The sequence below is a fragment of the Gymnoscopelus microlampas genome (genome assembly GCF_963454915.1).
Source record: "Gymnoscopelus microlampas genome assembly, chromosome: 11".
NCBI lineage: Eukaryota > Metazoa > Chordata > Actinopteri > Myctophiformes > Myctophidae > Gymnoscopelus > Gymnoscopelus microlampas.
The window spans coordinates 55,129,725-55,149,381 of NC_139948.1; the positions used below are offsets into that span (position 1 = coordinate 55,129,725).

Genomic DNA, 19,657 nt, shown 5'->3' on the forward strand with positions numbered 1-19,657 from the left:
ACAGTAAATACAATCTCAAGCAGACAAGATGTAGAACTCCTGGGGCTGTCGCCGCCCTAAAAGCAGATCTTAGCACGCAGGACTGGAATGAGGTCTATGTTAATGAGGACCCCGACCAGGCCTATGAGGCATTTCTATCCATTATATTGGAACTCTATGATAAGCATTGTCCAGTTAGAACAACAACGAATAAAATCAAATCCAAACAAGATAGGCCATGGATCACAAAAGGCCTTGAAAATGCCTGTAGTAAGAAAAACCTACTGTATAAACTATATATGAAAAATAGAACCAAAGAAGCTGAAAAAAGGTATAAAATATATAAAAATAAGTTAACAAGTATTATAAGAACTAAAAAGAAGGATTATTATCAAGAGCTATTGGAACAGCATAGGTGTAACATACAAGGGACTTGGAAAATATTAAATAGTATAATAAAAAAAGGTAAACCTAAACCAGAATATCCAAACCAATTTATCAAAGACAATTTAATTATTCAGGAAACTAAGGAAATTGTGAACGAATTTAACGACTTCTTTGTTAATGTAGGACCTACACTAGCAAATAAAATTGTAGAGCCGAGAGACACAACTGGTATTAATGAACATAATATTAAACCAAATCTAAGTTCAATCTTTATCAATAAAGTGCATGAAACTGAAATCGTAGAGATTGTTAAACATTTCAAAAACAAAAGATCTACGGACCACACAGATATAGACATGATGATAGTAAAAGAAATAATTAACACAATTGTAAAGCCATTAACCTATATTTGTAATCAGTCTTTTCTAACTGGCAAATTCCCTAGGAATATGAAAATCGCTAAAGTTATCCCGATTTTCAAAAGTGGAGACAAGTACCAATTTACTAATTACAGACCAATCTCTCTGCTCTCACAATTTTCAAAGATTCTTGAAAAACTCTTTGCAGCCAGGCTCGACAATTTTATTGAAAAACATAATTTACTCAGTAAACACCAGTATGGCTTCAGACCAAACAGGTCAACCTCAATGGCGGTTATAGACCTAGTAGAACAAATAACAACAGCAACTAACAATATACAGTTGGGGTTTTTATTGACCTTAGCAAGGCATTCGATACTATTCATCACGAAACACTTCTGAAGAAAATGGAAAGATATGGAGTCAGAGGCAAGGCTAATGAATGGCTAAAAAGTTATCTCAGTGACAGACTCCAGTATGTGCACATGAACAGCAACGATTCAGATAGGAAAAAAATAACTTATGGAGTCCCACAAGGCTCAGTCCTGGGTCCAAGACTGTTCATAATGTACATAAATGATATATGTGAAATCTTTAATCAAATGAGCTGTGTCCTCTTTGCAGACGACACCAGTCTGTGTTGCTCCGGTAAAGACCTGGACCAGCTCCTGGACACAGTACAAAATGAACTGTCAGTACTTAAAAAATGGTTTGACCTTAACAAATTGTCACTTAATATAAGTAAAACTAAATTCATCATCTTTGGTAATAGACCAATTACCAAAGGGGCTAAAATCATGATTAATAACGTAGAAATAGAACGCGTATTTGAAACTAAGTTTTTGGGTATTATAATAGATAGTAAAGTAAATTGGAAAACGCATATTAATAACCTAAGGACCAAAATATCTAAGACCATTGCAGTAATGTACAGAATGAAACCAATACTAAACCAAAAGTCACTGTACATATTGTATTGTTCCCTCGTACTCCCATACATGAGTTATTGTGTGGAAGTGTGGGGGAACAACTACAAAACGGCTATCAAACCAATAGTTTTACTTCAGAAAAAGGCCTTAAGAATTGTAAGCAAATCAGACTACCTTGCCCCAACAAATCCATTATTCATTGATTTTCAAACTTTAAAACTACAGGATCTAGTTGACTTGAGTACCGCAATCATAATGTACAAGGCACACAATCATCTGCTTCCCACCTGTGTCCAGGAACTGTTTCACCCCAGAGAGAGCCAGTATGAGCTCAGAGGAACTGCCATTTTCAAACAAAATAACGCAAGAATAAATAACAAAACCAGCTGTGTATCGGTAATAGGGGTAAAATTATGGAATAGTTTAGATGACGATTTAAAAAACTGTAGCTCTATATATAAATTTAAAAAGATGTACAAATCAAAAGTAATAAATAAATATAGAACCCTAGAGTGAAGTATATTCAATAGAATTAGGGGCATTTAGGGGCAGTGGTGGCCTAAAGGTTAGAGGAGCGCCCTCGTTGCCGGAAGGTTGCCGGTTCAAATCCCCGGACCGGCAGGAAAAATCTGGGTGGGGAAGTGAATGTTCACCACTTCCCCAACACCACTGAAGTGCCCTTGAGCAAGGCACTGAACCCCAACTGCTCCAGTGGAGCTGCGTAGTGGCCAACAGTATAAGACTGTGGTTGTACTTGTCAGCTCCCAGGTTTTAATGTGTCTGTCTGTCTGTGTGTTTCTATGTGCAGGGCGTTGCTGAAAATGAGCACTTGTGCTCAGCTACTACCCTGGGTAAATAAAGAACAAAAAAATATATATATATATATATTCTAATTTGTAAATACAAAAGGAGGATGTAGGTGTAGTATGAGCGTAATATGTATGTATATATATGTATGAGTATATTTATGCGAATGTGTATATATATATATATATATATATATATATATATATATACGTGTCCTATAAAAAAGACTACATCGTGTGACAAAAAAAAAAAAAAAAAAAATCTTGCACCTTTCATTGCTTTCTTCTCTTCCTTATTGTTTGCAAATTCAAGTTATTGTACTTTGATTATTTATTTTTTTGTACTCGTTTCTGTCAAAACATCTTGTATGTTTTGATCTTTGTTTTGTTTTGGTTGTTTTGTGTTTGTATTACTCCAGCATGCTAGTATCTCCTTTTAGCATGATGTTTATTAACATGTGCAAAGGGTAGGCATAATAAGCTTAGGCTTCAGCCTACACCTTTTGGTCTGTGTATTACCATCATTATTATTTATTATTTAGTACTACTATTATTACAATTATTATTGATGGGGAAAAAAAGAGTGTGAAAAAGAACAGTGTATGTACATAACTGCCTTACAGACCAAATAAAATCTACTACTGTCAAATCTACTACTACTGTCATGGGGGATCTCCTGTAAGCCAATTTTAATATAGGTAATTGTCTGATCACAGTTATGAGAAAAAGCGTTCATCTGTATACATTTATCTATTGAAGAATAGTGAAAGTAGCAGATCTACAAGCTCGCAACATCTCGCAAAGTGATGTGTTGTGAACATGTAGGTCGGCTACTCTCACTATTTTTCAACATTTTTAAATGCCTGGCCTGTTCTGGCCATAGTACATAATGGTATTATTGGCCCCGGTCATTGTCAGTCATGTCAGTCATTTCTTTTTTGTTTACAAAGCCTAAAAGTCGGAACCGAAATGTAATTTCGTCCAATGTTTAATGCCAAAACAGTTACATTGTTGATCATAATTATTTGTATGACAATTAACCAAATGTTTTCCTAATTTACACACTTTTTCAAATGTATTTAGTCACTGTATTTTGTTCTGTGGTTTGCTGTGTTGTAGGCTTATGCTGAGTTTAACAGGATCACCACCACACACCTAGAGACAGACTTCTTTGATGCTCTGGATCGCTACACACCACCATTGGTCACTATCTTAAAGTCCAAGAAAGGTGCCATTAGAGAGAAATTATCCGGAATTGTGCAAATTGATGGGTAAGTCTACAACATGCTTCTTATATTTGTAATTATCATGACTAAGTTTATGTACAACCTATTACCCCAAATAGTACTTCTGCTTCCCGGCTGTATTACAGAGTGTTAAAGTATTGCTAACTATTGATCGTTGTTGATAACTAAATGCTGTGGATTGTACTATTTTTAAATCACATCTCCAATCAGCAACTGCTCTCTGCAACTGTTCATCAAACATATATTGTGGTGTTTGATGCTGTAACTGTACTGTAACTTGTGATGGTCAGATCTTGAACTTTATTTGTTCATTATCCACTTGTAGAAACCAGACGTGACCGTGCTGGGTAGGCTTGTTCTCCGAGGCCTCCTTCTTCTGCTTGGAGATGACCACAGCAGTTTCTACACGACTGTCTTGGTAAGTTCTCATAGTTACACCTTAAAGGTCCAGTGAAATTACATTTTCGTTAATTTTATTTTGAAGTTTCAGTCTGAAACGGCCTTGCAAATCAATCAGAAGGTTCAATCCCTTCAGGCTATAGCACGGTGGAATCTCACTCACATGGTGTGCAGTGTAAGTGTTTGTAGCCTGCACTCACACGTTGCTCAAGGGAGAGAGAGATGGCCACTATGCAGAATGTTTGTTACCAAGTTGCTTAATTCTAGCCTAAAATGTTTTCAGATACATATTTTACTGTGCTGATAAGTTTACCATGAGTAATATACTGTCAAAAAACAGTAGGCCAACCAATGTTGATAAAACTTCTCAATGCAGATGTGTGTGAAGTGTCTACATTTCCCTGTTGTAATGTTGTTTTTGTTTGGTTCTGTACAGGATTGTGACAGCGAAAGTGAAGACGCCTGGGCAGAGGTATCGGTCGGATTGCTGACTGTGAGCAGTGAAGATTCACCTCCCTCAGATGGTGTCGACCTTCAGCCAGTGTCAACAGCCATCATCCTTGAAGGAGGTATTGTGATGGATAATTTCCATAACCTCCCTCAAGCACCGTGCCTGCTGTTTAGCCTGACGTATGCACTCAATTTGAAGTACCCTAATGATATGAAGAACATATTGAACTTTATTCAAAGATTGTATAGTGGATCACTGGTAGGCAGGTTGTCCTCAGCCCTCCTTTGTGACAGTAGACTAAAATGCATGCATTTTATTTTTCTCATGCATGAGAAAATGTTGTAAAGTGATAGGAGTTCTAAATGAAGCCACTTTTATTCATTTTAAGTACTTTAGAGCTGCAAATTATTAAGACTTTGAATGTAATACCATTAAGTAAAAGTAAGGCACTTTTTTGAAATTGACAAGTGTTCACTTGTTCATGTGTGAAATAATGTACTCTTTCAAACTGTAATGGGGCTGTCCACACTAAGCATATCACTTTTGTCAATCATATCGTTGTAGAATTATTTAGTTTAAATACAGTGCAGACATGATCATTTCAGTGGGCAGTTGCTCATGTCTTCCAGAGTACCAGCAAATCACTCATATTGTTATCATCAACACAGATACTGTTCGTCTTTAGTTGTGTTGAACAGGAGGAGAAGGATGGAGGGGCTACTAGGCTACAATTGCAGTAGCAACACAGAAATGTGTGAGGAATTAATTAGCATAATGACTTTGTGGACGAAAAGAGGTTCACAATCATTGGCTACTCTAAATTCTATAAAATAAAATAAATTAAAAATGTGTATATATAGTGCTTGGTGTGGATGGCCCGTTAGGCTTTATTAATTAAGCCATTTGTATTACTAGAGCACTTGTCAGTGTGTTTTGTCAGACCGTTGGTTTAGTCTGCAAAGTTAGTACACGTTTGGTCATTATAAGCCATGTTGGGTATTGTTTTTGTCGAATCGCTTGTAAATAATGGTGGTTTGGTTTGTAATTTAAACTTGCAGATCAATTATTTTCAAATAGCATTTTTATATAGGTGTAAAGTGCTCATGTGGCATATATTCACTTACAAAATATCCAAATGCTTGCAGACATTTTCACGATTTCTTTCATAAATAGCAGATCTACAATCTTCTATATGTTCTATATTTCATCTGTTAAATCATAAAAACAATGCTTAAAGCAGTTCAAAGCAGGTCTAAATGCCTTGGTTCAATAAATGTGAAGATTCAAATCATATTGTCTGTCTTTATTTTTATATTTTCACATTTTGGGAAATGTAAGGTAATTTTGAACAAGATGTAGCCTTACAGTATATCAGCATACACATGATTTAAAATGTACATGCAGATTACCATTAGGTTGTTGGATGATCAGGATCAATGTTGATTTCTAACATGATTCAGTATAATCAATTTATAAATTAAATCAGTGTTCGATTCCTGATGTTGATTCAACATAAAATCAACTAAAATGTGCATGCAGATTACCGTTTAGATGATGGTTGAATCAATGTTGATTCCTAATGTTGATTCAACATTAAATCAACTAAAATGTGCATGCAGATTACCGTTTAGATGATGGTTGAATCAATATTGATTCATAACGTTGATTCAACATAAAATCAACTAAAATCAGCATGCAGAATACCATTTAGATGATGGTTGAATCAACGTTGATATAGTGTTAGTTAGTGGTTGAAACACAACGTTGAATCAACAAGGAATAGGGTTGCGATTTCTGTACAGTTTCAACGTTGGGATCGAACGTTGATTCAACCGTTATGGCCGACTATTTTTCAACGTTGATGCACCCATATTTTGCTATCTGGGTACTTCCCCCATTCTTATTAGTTATATTATGGGCTTTTGACAGCACTACTTCCCCATTCTTATTATTTTAGCGGCTAGCTGCTCTATATCTGACTTTGTCCGTAGAAGGTATATATTTTACCACTATAGACTATAGTGCGTTTAGCAGAATGTCATGATTCCCAAATCATACCCATCAACCAAGACAGTAAATAATGGAAGATTATATTATTGAGCATTGGAACACACATTTAATTAATGTTTAATATGTCCATAATGATTTCACGTACTATATTCACATTAAATCTCATTTTATCAGTTTTTAGACCATCTTATGGGGACAGAGCATAGACCAATTATTTGTTTACGAACATTGAGACTGGACGCACAGGTGACTGTTTCATGTAATCAATTCCCAACAGATCCCCAAACCTGCTGTTTTGGGGTGAGCTTGTTTCAGTTCATTCAACCTCCTCTGTGTGTAGGCTAGTGGGGTGCGCCCTGGCGACACATATATACTTCATCGCGCAACGGTATTGCGCACCGAGAACAGCTGACATTCAAGCTCACAATCGCGTCGCGGATGCGACCGCTGTGAGCTTGGAGATCTGCTATTCTCGGCCGTTCTCTGCGCGCGACACCTTCGCGGGACGGAGCATAAATTAGTCTTGACGGGCTGCAGCTGCGCAAGCCAAGCAGGTTCTGATGCCATGATCATAGAGCGCTCCCTCCGTTCTTATGACAGACACTGGAGGTGGAGTTTTGAGGACAACTGCTTTGAGTTATTATTGTTTACACACAACAGAAACCAAGGATTATATATTTCAAGAGGCAGAGATCACAGTAAAAATCCTGAGCATTCTTCCTCCACACTGAGAGAAAAACAGCATCTGAAAGTGTGATGGGAAGCATCTTTACACGTGAGGCTGTGACCACTTTAACATTACATCTTATGAGCGGTGGGCTTCTTTTGCTGCAGACCTGCGCGCGCATACTGTTTCATATCAGTGTGACGTCGTCTGTTAAGGCGTCTATAGAGTTAAAATAAGGGACAGCGCCCTCTATGTCTCGTCCGTCAGACTGCAGATGGACTCTTCAGATAGAGTGTGTTGCTGGGACAGAGAAACATCTGTAAAATAAGCCATTTTATTATAAATAACTCATTTATAATACACTATACTATAAAGAACACTTTTATAATAATATAGTAATATCTAGTCAAGACTTTTGAACTGGAACTGGTCCTGGAAAAGCAGGGACGCAGCCTGGTTAGCACGTTAGCAGCAGATAACCAGCCCAACACAGAATATAAATGATACACCACTGAAGAAGACAGCAGGAAGTGTATATAAATGATACACCACAGAAGAAGACAGCAGGAAGTGTATATAAATGATACACCACAGAAGAAGACAGCAGGAAGGGTTTATGACATTTTATTGATTCAGAATTTGTTACCATGACAACGATAAAAACATAAAAAAAAAACCTCCACATGAAACAGGAGAAAGAATGAGCAGCAGTTCAGCCAATCAGAGTGCAGGGGGAGGGTCTGGGGAGGGGCTTACACTGTGTCATCACTCTGACATCATTCCAGTTCCTGTTAGAATCAACCAATAAACAACTCTGGCCCCTTAGCAACCGGAGTTCTGTGCTAACGTTGCCTAGCGACCAGTCTGAGCCAATGAGAGCTTTGAGGTGTCTTAGTTTAGAAGGACTGTGATTGGCTGCAGCAGGACCAAGGGGCGGAGTCTAAAGTACATCATCACTCTCTGTGGTTTGTAATTGGGTGTCGTCTGCGTCCGTCATACTGCTCTCCTCAACGTCTGCTACTGACAGACAGACAGGTAGAGAGAGACAGACAGGCAGACAGGTAGAGAGAGACAGACAGACAGACAGACAGAGAGACAGACAGGTAGAGACAGATACAGACAGACAGACAGGTAGAGAGAGACAGACAGACAGAGAGACAGACAGGTAGAGACAGATACAGACAGACAGACAGACAGACAGGTAGAGAGAGACAGACAGGTAGAGAGAGACAGACAGGTAGAGAGAGACAGACAGGCAGACAGACAGGTAGAGAGAGACAGACAGACAGAGAGACAGACAGGTAGAGACAGATACAGACAGACAGACAGACAGACAGACAGACAGACAGGTAGAGAGAGACAGACAGGTAGAGAGAGACAGACAGGTAGAGAGAGACAGACAGGCAGACAGACAGGTAGAGAGAGACAGACAGACAGACAGACAGACAGACAGACAGACAGACAGACAGACAGACAGGTAGAGAGAGACAGACAGGTAGAGACAGATACAGACAGACAGACAGACAGACAGGTAGAGAGAGACAGACAGACAGACAGACAGACAGGTAGAGAGAGACAGACAGGTAGAGAGAGACAGACAGGTAGAGACAGATACAGACAGACAGACAGACAGGTAGAGAGAGACAGACAGACAGACAGACAGGTAGAGAGAGACAGACAGGTAGAGAGAGACAGACAGGTAGAGACAGATACAGACAGACAGACAGGTAGAGAGAGACAGACAGGTAGAGAGAGACAGACAGACAGACAGACAGACAGACAGACAGGTAGAGACAGATACAGACAGACAGACAGGTAGAGAGAGACAGACAGGTAGAGAGAGACAGACAGACAGACAGGTAGAGACAGACAGACAGACAGACAGACAGGTAGAGAGAGACAGACAGACAGACAGACAGACAGACAGGTAGAGACAGACAGACAGACAGACAGACAGACAGACAGACAGGTAGAGAGAGACAGACAGACAGACAGACAGACAGACAGACAGACAGACAGGTAGAGACAGATACAGACAGACAGACAGGTAGAGAGAGACAGACAGGTAGAGAGAGACAGACAGACAGACAGGTAGAGACAGACAGACAGACAGACAGACAGACAGACAGACAGACAGACAGGTAGAGAGAGACAGACAGACAGACAGACAGACAGACAGACAGACAGATTTTAGATTGTTAATAATATAGTTGTATTTCCATGCAGATCATTCATAATGATGACACATGATGATAAAAGATAAAAGTAGCAAAAAAATAATTAAAAAATGAATAAAAAATGCACAGAAACCTAAAAAAGTAAAATAAAAATCAATATGGAATTTAAAATCTAAAATTTAAATTCCACATTGATGCCTCGAGTAAGAAGCTGAAATCTACTCTAAGTTTTTTCTACAGACTGAAGGCTTGTTCTGCCTGCACCGCTCGCAAACAAATTGGTCACTGGTCTGTTTTTGTCCCATGGATTATGGTGACAATATTTACAGGTTTGCTTGTGCCTCCACACTGTCCAAACTGGATCCCCTGTATCTATGCTGCACTGCCCAAAGATTGGGCCTCTTCTGACTTCCTTCACAGGTGTTACCAATGATACTAATCAAGGCTCTGTTCCATTCGAGTCAGGGTGCTGATATTGTGCATGTTGGCTCGCTAGAAATACTAGTGGGTCTCAAAGAGTGGTCCAGGGACCCTCATGGTTCCTTGAGAGGGTGTAACTCTGAGAGTTATGGGGGTCCTTGAAATGAAAAGGTTTGAGAACCACTGTGCTACACTAAATGGAACAGAGCCTTCATTAGTGTCATTGGTAACACCTGTGAAGGAAGTAAGGAAGGGGCCCAATTTCTGTCCAATATGGCTGCTGTGCATAGAGCCTATTCTCCTTTCAGAACTCACCATTGCACGTTGTACGCTGCAGTTGATTGGTCCTCTTTGACTATGCGCAGGCTGCGACATAGGTATAATTTAATTTATAAAGCTATTCTCAGTGAGCTCCCCTACTACATTACCTCCAAATTCAAAATGGTTAGAAATGGCTTAAATCTCAGATCAAATGCTTGGTTACGATGTGAAGTACCTTCATTTTCGTCTGAGGGGGGTAAAAAAATGTCTTTCTTTCTTTGGCCCTTGGTCGTGGAATGATCTCCAGACTATAACTTAAATTGGCTCTAATTCCCTTGAGAAGCTTCAAAAGAATCACTTTAGTTTCATTCACAAACAACTGCACCTGTCCGGAGGTTTACTAGCCTAGCGGTAGCTTTTTTCTATTGTGTAAAGTGTATTATTTGGAGTTATCTTATGTATTTGTGATGTATCTTGGATGACTATTTTGTTGTTTGTTTTGTATTCGTATGTTAAGCTTAGACTGTGTAATTTTAACGCTGCATCTTGGCCAGTTCCCACTTGAAAAAGAGACTGTGTCTCAATGTGTTTTTACTGGTTAAATAAAGGTTAAATAAAAATAAAAAAAAGACGAAAAATTGAAGGAAAGACGAGCATCTACAAAAATGTAAAAAAAAGAATGTAATAAAACTAATGTCTATAGAAACAATGACTCAAATGGTTTCAAATGGTTGTTTCACAGCCAACATTATACCATTATAACTGCTGTTAGACGCAGCGATTGGTTGCTTCTTACCTGAGTAAGTATACTGCTCTGTGATTGGCTCCTCGTCGTCAGGTAGGTATCGTTTATCGATGGCTTCTTTGATCTGGTTGTTGGCTCCTTTAGGGTCCAGATCCATCGCCCACGAGAAGTTCATCAGAGCTAGATGAGTCTGACCCAACTTCTTATACACCTAAAGGGTTAAATATACCTTATTATATATACCTTATACACCTAGAGGGTTAAATACACCTTATTATATACCTTATACACCTATAGGGTTAAATATACATATACCTTATACCTATTAGACCTATACATCTATATATTAGACCTATACACCGAGAGGGTTAAATTAAGCAATATTACACTCGAGGGTGTGCTTTACCTTACATTATTGGCACGCCAGTGATGCGGTCAGGAACGAGGCGGAGTCGAGTTCCGCGAGCATCACTGAAGTGCCAATAATGACGGTAAAGCACACCCTCGAGTGTAATATTGCGATTATACAACAGTTACCAACAAAACACATCCACATGTATTCATATTGTGGGGCAATTAATAATAAAAACGTTTAGCTATTGTCCGTTTCCCTGTAAAGAGAAGAGTTTATTTGACTGAGACATTAAATAGTCCCTGTAGCAGTGCTTTGAGGCACCGTCTCATCAACACAGCTGAGCTATCAATGCTTGCGCAGTGGAATGAATTCCAGTTGGCTATATGCTCCGTCGTACGACCGTGTCACTTGTAGCTGATCTACAAGCTGACAATGCCTCGCGATGGCGACGTGTTGTGAACTTGTAGATCGGCTATTTTCGCCGTGCTGTTTGTTGTCCTACCGTGGGACAGCGTGACGTCACAGCACAGCTGTGCCTTATATGGTCTAATCAGGTGAGGACTGCAGTGCAGAGTGATTTATTAATGTGATTTAGGCCTGTGCTATCATGCTGGTTTGAAGCACGGCTAGATAGCTATTTCAACCAATCAGATTGCTTGGTCGGAACTACCTGTTGTATAATATACCTTATTATATACCTTATACAAGAGATACACTTATACACACACTATACACCTATATACACACTATACACTTATAGGGTTAAATACCTTATATTATACACCTTATACCTAGTCTCAGGCATCCTCTGTGGATATCTTTACAGCACAGCTCAAGACCTACTTCTTCACTCTGGCTTTTAGCTGATTGTGTGGTTGATGTTTAAGTGTTGTTATGCTGTATGGCCTGATGTTTAAGTGTTGTTATCCTGTATGGCCTGATGTTTAAGTGTTGTTATCCTGTATGGCCTGATGTTTAAGTGTTGTTATGCTGTATGGCCTGATGTTTAAGTGTTGTTATGCTGTATGGCCTGATGTTTAAGTGTTGTTATCCTGTATGGCCTGATGTTTAAGTGTTGTTATGCTGTATGGCCTGATGTTTAAGTGTTGTTATCCTGTATGGCCTGATGTTTAAGTGTTGTTATGCTGTATGTCCTGATGTTTAAGTGTTGTTATGCTGTATGGCCTGATGTTTAAGTGTTGTTATCCTGTATGGCCTGATGTTTAAGTGTTGTTATGCTGTATGGCCTGATGTTTAAGTGTTGTTATGCTGTATGGCCTGATGTTTAAGTGTTGTTATCCTGTATGGCCTGATGTTTAAGTGTTGTTATCCTGTATGGCCTGATGTTTAAGTGTTGTTATGCTGTATGGCCTGATGTTTAAGTGTTGTTATGCTGTATGGCCTGATGTTTAAGTGTTGTTATGCTGTATGGCCTGATGTTTAAGTGTTGTTATGCTGTATGGCCTGATGTTTAAGTGTTGTTATGCTGTATGGCCTGATGTTTAAGTGTTGTTATGCTGTATGGCCTGATGTTTAAGTGTTGTTATGCTGTATGGCCTGATGTTTAAGTGTTGTTATGCTGTATGGCCTGATGTTTAAGTGTTGTTATCCTGTATGGCCTGATGTTTAAGTGTTGTTATGCTGTATGGCCTGATGTTTAAGTGTTGTTATCCTGTATGGCCTGATGTTTAAGTGTTGTTATGCTGTATGTCCTGATGTTTAAGTGTTGTTATGCTGTATGGCCTGATGTTTAAGTGTTGTTATCCTGTATGGCCTGATGTTTAAGTGTTGTTATGCTGTATGGCCTGATGTTTAAGTGTTGTTATGCTGTATGGCCTGATGTTTAAGTGTTGTTATGCTGTATGGCCTGATGTTTAAGTGTTGTTATGCTGTATGGCCTGATGTTTAAGTGTTGTTATGCTGTATGGCCTGATGTTTAAGTGTTGTTATGCTGTATGTCCTGATGTTTAAGTGTTGTTATGCTGTATGGCCTGATGTTTAAGTGTTGTTATGCTGTATGGCCTGATGTTTAAGTGTTGTTATGCTGTATGTCCTGATGTTTAAGTGTTGTTATCCTGTATGGCCTGATGTTTAAGTGTTGTTATGCTGTATGTCCTGATTCACTGCCTTCTGCTATTATTTTAATGTTTTATGCTTTTGCTTTTCTTTTTATTTGCTTTATTGTTAAAGTAGTTGTAGTTGTATTGTTGCTCCGTAAAGCACGTTGAGCTACATGTCATGTCATGAAAGGTGCTTCACAAATAGCTACACAAATAAAAACGGGGGGAATAATAATGATAAGCGATCCCACTAATGTTATCTTCACTATTTATTATTATTCCCCCAGTCTTTTGACCCCTAACCATCAGATTGGTCAAGCTTCACGTGACATCACAATATGTCATATAAATAGGTAAGACAGAATTAATGAGGAACAGAACTTTCTAGTGTAATACTATCAACATTCTTAGCGATCCCACACTGTTTCTTCAGGAACAGTACTTTCTAGTTATTATTATTATTATTATTATACAAGAGATATACTTATATACTAAGGGTGTCACGATACTCGATACGGTACCGAAAATGTACCGAAAATGACGTTCGACACAGTGTATCAAAATCAAAAGCCGTATCGCGCATGCACACGTCCCATTGCACGTCCGGGTGAAGCCGTGCTCGGGCCGCTGTTATCGTTTTCCCGCGCATGGCGAATGCATGCTTACGACGGGGGAGGAAAAAAAGACGACAGGACAAGGTTGGGTCAGACGTCTGACCCAACCTCTTGTACACCTAGAGGTTAAAGTTCAAAGGTCAGGTTACCTTGCCGATGAGGAAGTAAACCAGAGACTCTTTGGGAACGATTTGTTTCAACTCCTCTAACTCCTGTAGAGCAGCCTGAAACACACACACACACACACACACACACACACACACACACATTACCATGTGCACGGAACAACAGAACAACAAAGCTTTCCCAAACCGTCAGCCGTTTATTAGCGTTTTTATGTAAAGAGAATGTCGCCATGGTTACGGCTGCCCAGCTGTGGGATGGCCCCGCGAGCTATGGGATGAATGGCTCCCGGGTTGCCAGATCATGTGCGCATATCCCCCCATGGGTATGGACTAGTAATAATAATTATAATAAGACGGGCTCAGATTCCCATTGTTCTCAATAAACCACAGCAACCATTATAGTATTAAGAGTATATTTACTGATATATGGACCTTGTATTTCTCCTTAGTGAACAGTATGTAGTATTATATATGTATGTAGTATTGTATATACAGTATATATATAAATATTTACCTTGTATTTCTCGTTAGCGAACAGTATGGAGGCTCGGTGGAATTTGCACAGGGGGTTTTTGGGGTCGATGTTGATGGCTCTGTTCAGAGTCTCTAAAGCACAGTCTGACTTCTTCAAAGCATGTTGGACCTACACACACACACACACACACACACACACACACACACACACACACACACACACACACACACACACACACACACACACACACACACACACACACACACACACACACACACACACACACACACACACACACACACACACACACACACATACAGTGTAACAGAACGTATTAGGCTGAGTGAGGATTGTAAGTTTGGCTCCACAATAACATGTCAAACATGTGAAATATAAATCAACATGGTGACATTATACACTGTGTCTGTATTCATGTCCAACATGTCACCTAGCATTCAGAATATGTACATTAAATATATATGTAAATTACGTGATATCAGAATGCCATACACTGGCATACCACTATATGTGACACAGTAACACTGAACATTAATTAACATTAATTAACATTATTAATGAACGTAACACTGAACTCTGAGCTTTAATTAACATTAAGTAACACTGATGACATAACATACCACTCCTATGTGACACAGTAACACTGATGACATAACGTCTCACTCCTATGTGACACAGTAACACTGATGACATACCGTACAGTAACACTGATGACATAACGTACCACTCCTATGTGACACAGTAACACTGATGACATAACGTCTCACTCCTATGTGACACAATAACACTGATGACATAACGTATCACTCCTATGTGACACAGTAACACTGATGACATAACGTATCACTCCTATGTGACACAGTAACACTGATGACATAACGTCTCACTCCTATGTGACACAGTAACACTGATGACATAACGTCTCACTCCTATGTGACACAGTAACACTGATGACATAACGTATCACTCCTATGTGACACAGTAACACTGATGACATAACGTACAGTAACACTGATGACATAACGTATCACTCCTGTGTGACACAGTAACACTGATGACATAACGTACCACTCTATGTGACACAGTAACACTGATGACATAACGTCTCACTCCTATGTGACACAGTAACACTGATGACATAACGTATCACTCCTATGTGACACAGTAACACTGATGACATAACGTACCACTCTATGTGACACAGTAACACTGATGACATAACGTACCACTCCTATGTGACACAGTAACACTGATGACATAACGTCTCACTCCTATGTGACACAGTAACACTGATGACATAACGTACAGTAACACTGATGACATAACGTATCACTCCTATGTGACACAGTAACACTGATGACATAACGTACCACTCTATGTGACACAGTAACACTGATGACATAACGTATCACTCCTATGTGACACAGTAACACTGATGACATAACGTCTCACTCCTATGTGACACAGTAACACTGATGACATAACGTATCACTCCTATGTGACACAGTAACACTGATGACATAACGTCTCACTCCTATGTGACACAGTAACACTGATGACATAACGTATCACTCCTATGTGACACAGTAACACTGATGACATAACGTCTCACTCCTATGTGACACAGTAACACTGATGACATAACGTCTCACTCCTATGTGACACAGTAACACTGATGACATAACGTATCACTCCTATGTGACACAGTAACACTGATGACATAACGTACAGTAACACTGATGACATAACGTATCACTCCTGTGTGACACAGTAACACTGATGACATAACGTACCACTCTATGTGACACAGTAACGCTGATGACATAACGTCTCACTCCTATGTGACACAGTAACACTGATGACATAACGTACCACTCTATGTGACACAGTAACGCTGATGACATAACGTCTCACTCCTATGTGACACAGTAACACTGATGACATAACGTATCACTCCTATGTGACACAGTAACACTGATGACATAACGTACCACTCCTATGTGACACAGTAACACTGATGACATAACGTACCACTCTATGTGACACAGTAACACTGATGACATAACGTACCACTCCTATGTGACACAGTAACACTGATGACATAGTAACACTGATGACATAACGTACCACTCCTATGTGACACAGTAACACTGATGACTGAGGGTTGATGCTCAGAGCTTTCTTGAAGTGAATCTCTGCCAAGTTGAACTTCTCCTGCTTGTAGTAGATCATCCCTAAGCCATACCTACCACACACACACACACACACACACACACACACACACACACACACACACACACACACACACACACACAGTATGTTATTTGTCTTAAGTGTACATATTTACTAGCCTGGTAAACCCTCCCTCCGGAAATCTCATTTCCATTTGATTTCTGGAGTGAGTCTGGCCTGATCACCCATTCTGCAATATTGGCTGTGGGCTGGAGTTGGGCGGGAGTAATACCGTTGACTGACAACCCCTTCAGCCAATGATCGTTTTTCCCCTTCAGCCAATCAGCAGTTCATTTTTACCACCTCCAGACTATGTGACGCAACGGGACTTTTGAGATCGCCATGCCCAAAATAGGTTGCCTTATTGGGGTACATGTGTCACTCCCCGCCCCTGCCGGTTTTCTAAAAATGTTTTTTTAAATAGGCTCTGTCATGATTAATTGACCACATATATGAAGTTAAACAACTCAATTCTATCCAAACGATATCTTAAAAGTAAATTCCGTGCCTCAAAAAAGAAGTTTGAGACAGTTTTAAAACCGAAAGTAAGAAGTGAAGGCACTCGCACAAACAACAATGGCTGCCGTTCGTTTTTTGTCGGCTGCACTCAGACTGCACTCTGCTTCATTCGGGCTCACTCGAACCCGCCACCTGATTGGCAAACTGTCGCTGTCAATCACAGAACGATGAGCGACGGCGCTGATAGGCTCGGTTATTTGGTAATGCACTAGAAACGCCCATACAAGGCTTCAGGCCAGACTCACTCCAGAAATCAAATGGAAATGAGATTTCCGGAGGGAGGGTTTACCAGGCTACATATTTACCAAGCATTGTGTAAACTGTACATATTGACCAGGTATTACCAGGTATTATGAAGTGGGGTATATTTACCAGGCAGGTATTATGAAGTGGGGTATATTTACCAGGCAGGTATTATGAAGTGGGGTATATTTACCAGGCAGGTATTATGAAGTGGGGTATATTTACCAGGCATTGTAATGTCTACTGTTGACTCTGATGGCGTTTCTGAAGCAGGATAAGGCTTTGTCCAACTCTTCTGTTAATACAAACTCATGTCCTAGCAGAGTGTAGGCGTACGCAAAGCTGGGGTCCACCTGTAGAGGGAGACACACACATGTTTAGAGATAGTAACAGTTAGATATATTACAATGATTGTCAGACCCAGGGGGTCGGCCTACATGAGGCTTTGTCCGTCCCCCTTTCGTCCATACATGGGCATAAAAGGGACCTCGGTCTGTCCCTCTTTTCTCCATACATGGGCATAAAAGGGACCTCGGTCTGTCCCTCTTTTCTCCATACATGGGCATATACATTGCCTAACCCTAAGCAAACAAATACATTTGTTAATTTTTCCCCATTTAAAATATAGTATTGTATTAATTAGGTCATAAATGTAATAGTTACCTGTATTGTATTAATTAGGTAATACATGTAATAGTTACCTGTATTGTATTAATTAGGTCATAAATGTAATAGTTACCTGTATTGTATTAATTAGGTCATAAATGTAATAGTTACCTGTATTGTATTAATTAGGTCATAAATGTAATAGTTACCTGTATTGTATTAATTAGGTCATAAATGTAATAGTTACCTGTATTGTATTAATTAGGTCATACATGTAATAGTTACCTGTATTGTATTAATTAGGTCATACATGTAATAGTTACCTGTATTGTATTAATTAGGTCATAAATGTAATAGTTACCTGTATTGTATTAATTAGGTCATACATGTAATAGTTACCTGTATTGTATTAATTAGGTCATACATGTAATAGTTACCTGTATTGTATTAATTAGGTCATACATGTAATAGTTACCTGTATTGTATTAATTAGGTCATACATGTAATAGTTACCTGTATTGCTCGTTGGAAGAACTTGATAGCGATGTCATGTTCTCTCTGGAGACTAAAACAATTACCTGCTACACACCACGACTACACACACACACACACACACACACACACACACACACACACACACACACACACACAGTGAGTGAATGATTAACTGTACACACTGCCTGGTCTTCACATATCTCCCCATCTTCACCCCCTCCATTGGCTCTCAGTTAGATATGTTACAGAGTGAAATGTTTGTAGTTCTTACAGAGTAGACATGTTTGTAGTTCTTACAGAGTAGACATGTTTGCAGTGCTTAAGGAGTAGACATGTTTGTAGTTCTTATAGAGTAGACATGTTTGTAGTGCTTAAGGAGCATATATGTTTTTAGTTGTTAAAGAGTAGACATGTGTGTAGTTCTTAAGGAGTAGACATGTTTGTAGTTCTTGAGTAGACATGTTTGTAGTTGTTACAGAGTAGACATGTTTGTAGTTCTTATAGAGTAGACATGTTTGTAGTGCTTAAGGAGCAGATATGTTTTTAGTTGTTAAAGAGTAGACATGTTTGTAGTTCTTAAGGAGTAGACATGTTTGTAGTTCTTGAGTAGACATGTTTGTTGTTGTTACAGAGTGGACGTGTTTGTAGTTGTTACAGAGTGGACATGTTTGTAGTTCTTGAGTAGACATGTTTGTAGTTGTTACAGAGTGGACATGTTTGTAGTTCTTACAGAGTGGACATGTTTGTAGTTCTTAAGGAGTAGACATGTTTGTAGTTCTTGAGTAGACATGTTTGTAGTTGTTACAGAGTGGACATGTTTGTAGTTCTTGAGTAGACATGTTTGTAGTTCTCACCTCAGGACAGTTCTTATCGATGTCAGTCAGGTCTTTGGACAGAGTGGACAGAGCTACGTCTTTCTGCAAATGCCAGAGTGTTGTGGAATAGATCTCCATCCCTTCAACTCTGTATGGTTCTATACGTCTGACCTCACTGAACAACCTCTCTGCCTTTAACACATAAACACATTATTATTAATATCTTTCTTTTTTTATTTATTCAGGGAAGCCCATTGGGAGCA

At 39.3% G+C, this 19,657-nt stretch overlaps 1 protein-coding gene across 1 annotated transcript in view; it reads right to left on the minus strand.

Moving 5' to 3' along the window:
* Positions 1-7,842: 7,842 nt before the first annotated feature.
* cdc27 (cell division cycle 27) overlaps positions 7,843-19,657 on the minus strand; it is a 42,657-nt gene continuing 30,842 nt past the window's right edge. Inside the window, exons 13-20 of the mRNA XM_084071565.1 lie at positions 19,434-19,586; positions 18,598-18,678; positions 17,704-17,831; positions 16,612-16,729; positions 14,506-14,634; positions 14,016-14,090; positions 10,889-11,048; positions 7,843-8,254 (exon numbers count right to left, since the gene is read on the minus strand). Of these exons, the coding sequence (XP_083927691.1) occupies positions 8,175-8,254; positions 10,889-11,048; positions 14,016-14,090; positions 14,506-14,634; positions 16,612-16,729; positions 17,704-17,831; positions 18,598-18,678; positions 19,434-19,586 (924 nt within the window). The 3' untranslated portion in view covers positions 7,843-8,174. The remainder of the gene's footprint in view (positions 8,255-10,888; positions 11,049-14,015; positions 14,091-14,505; positions 14,635-16,611; positions 16,730-17,703; positions 17,832-18,597; positions 18,679-19,433; positions 19,587-19,657) is intronic.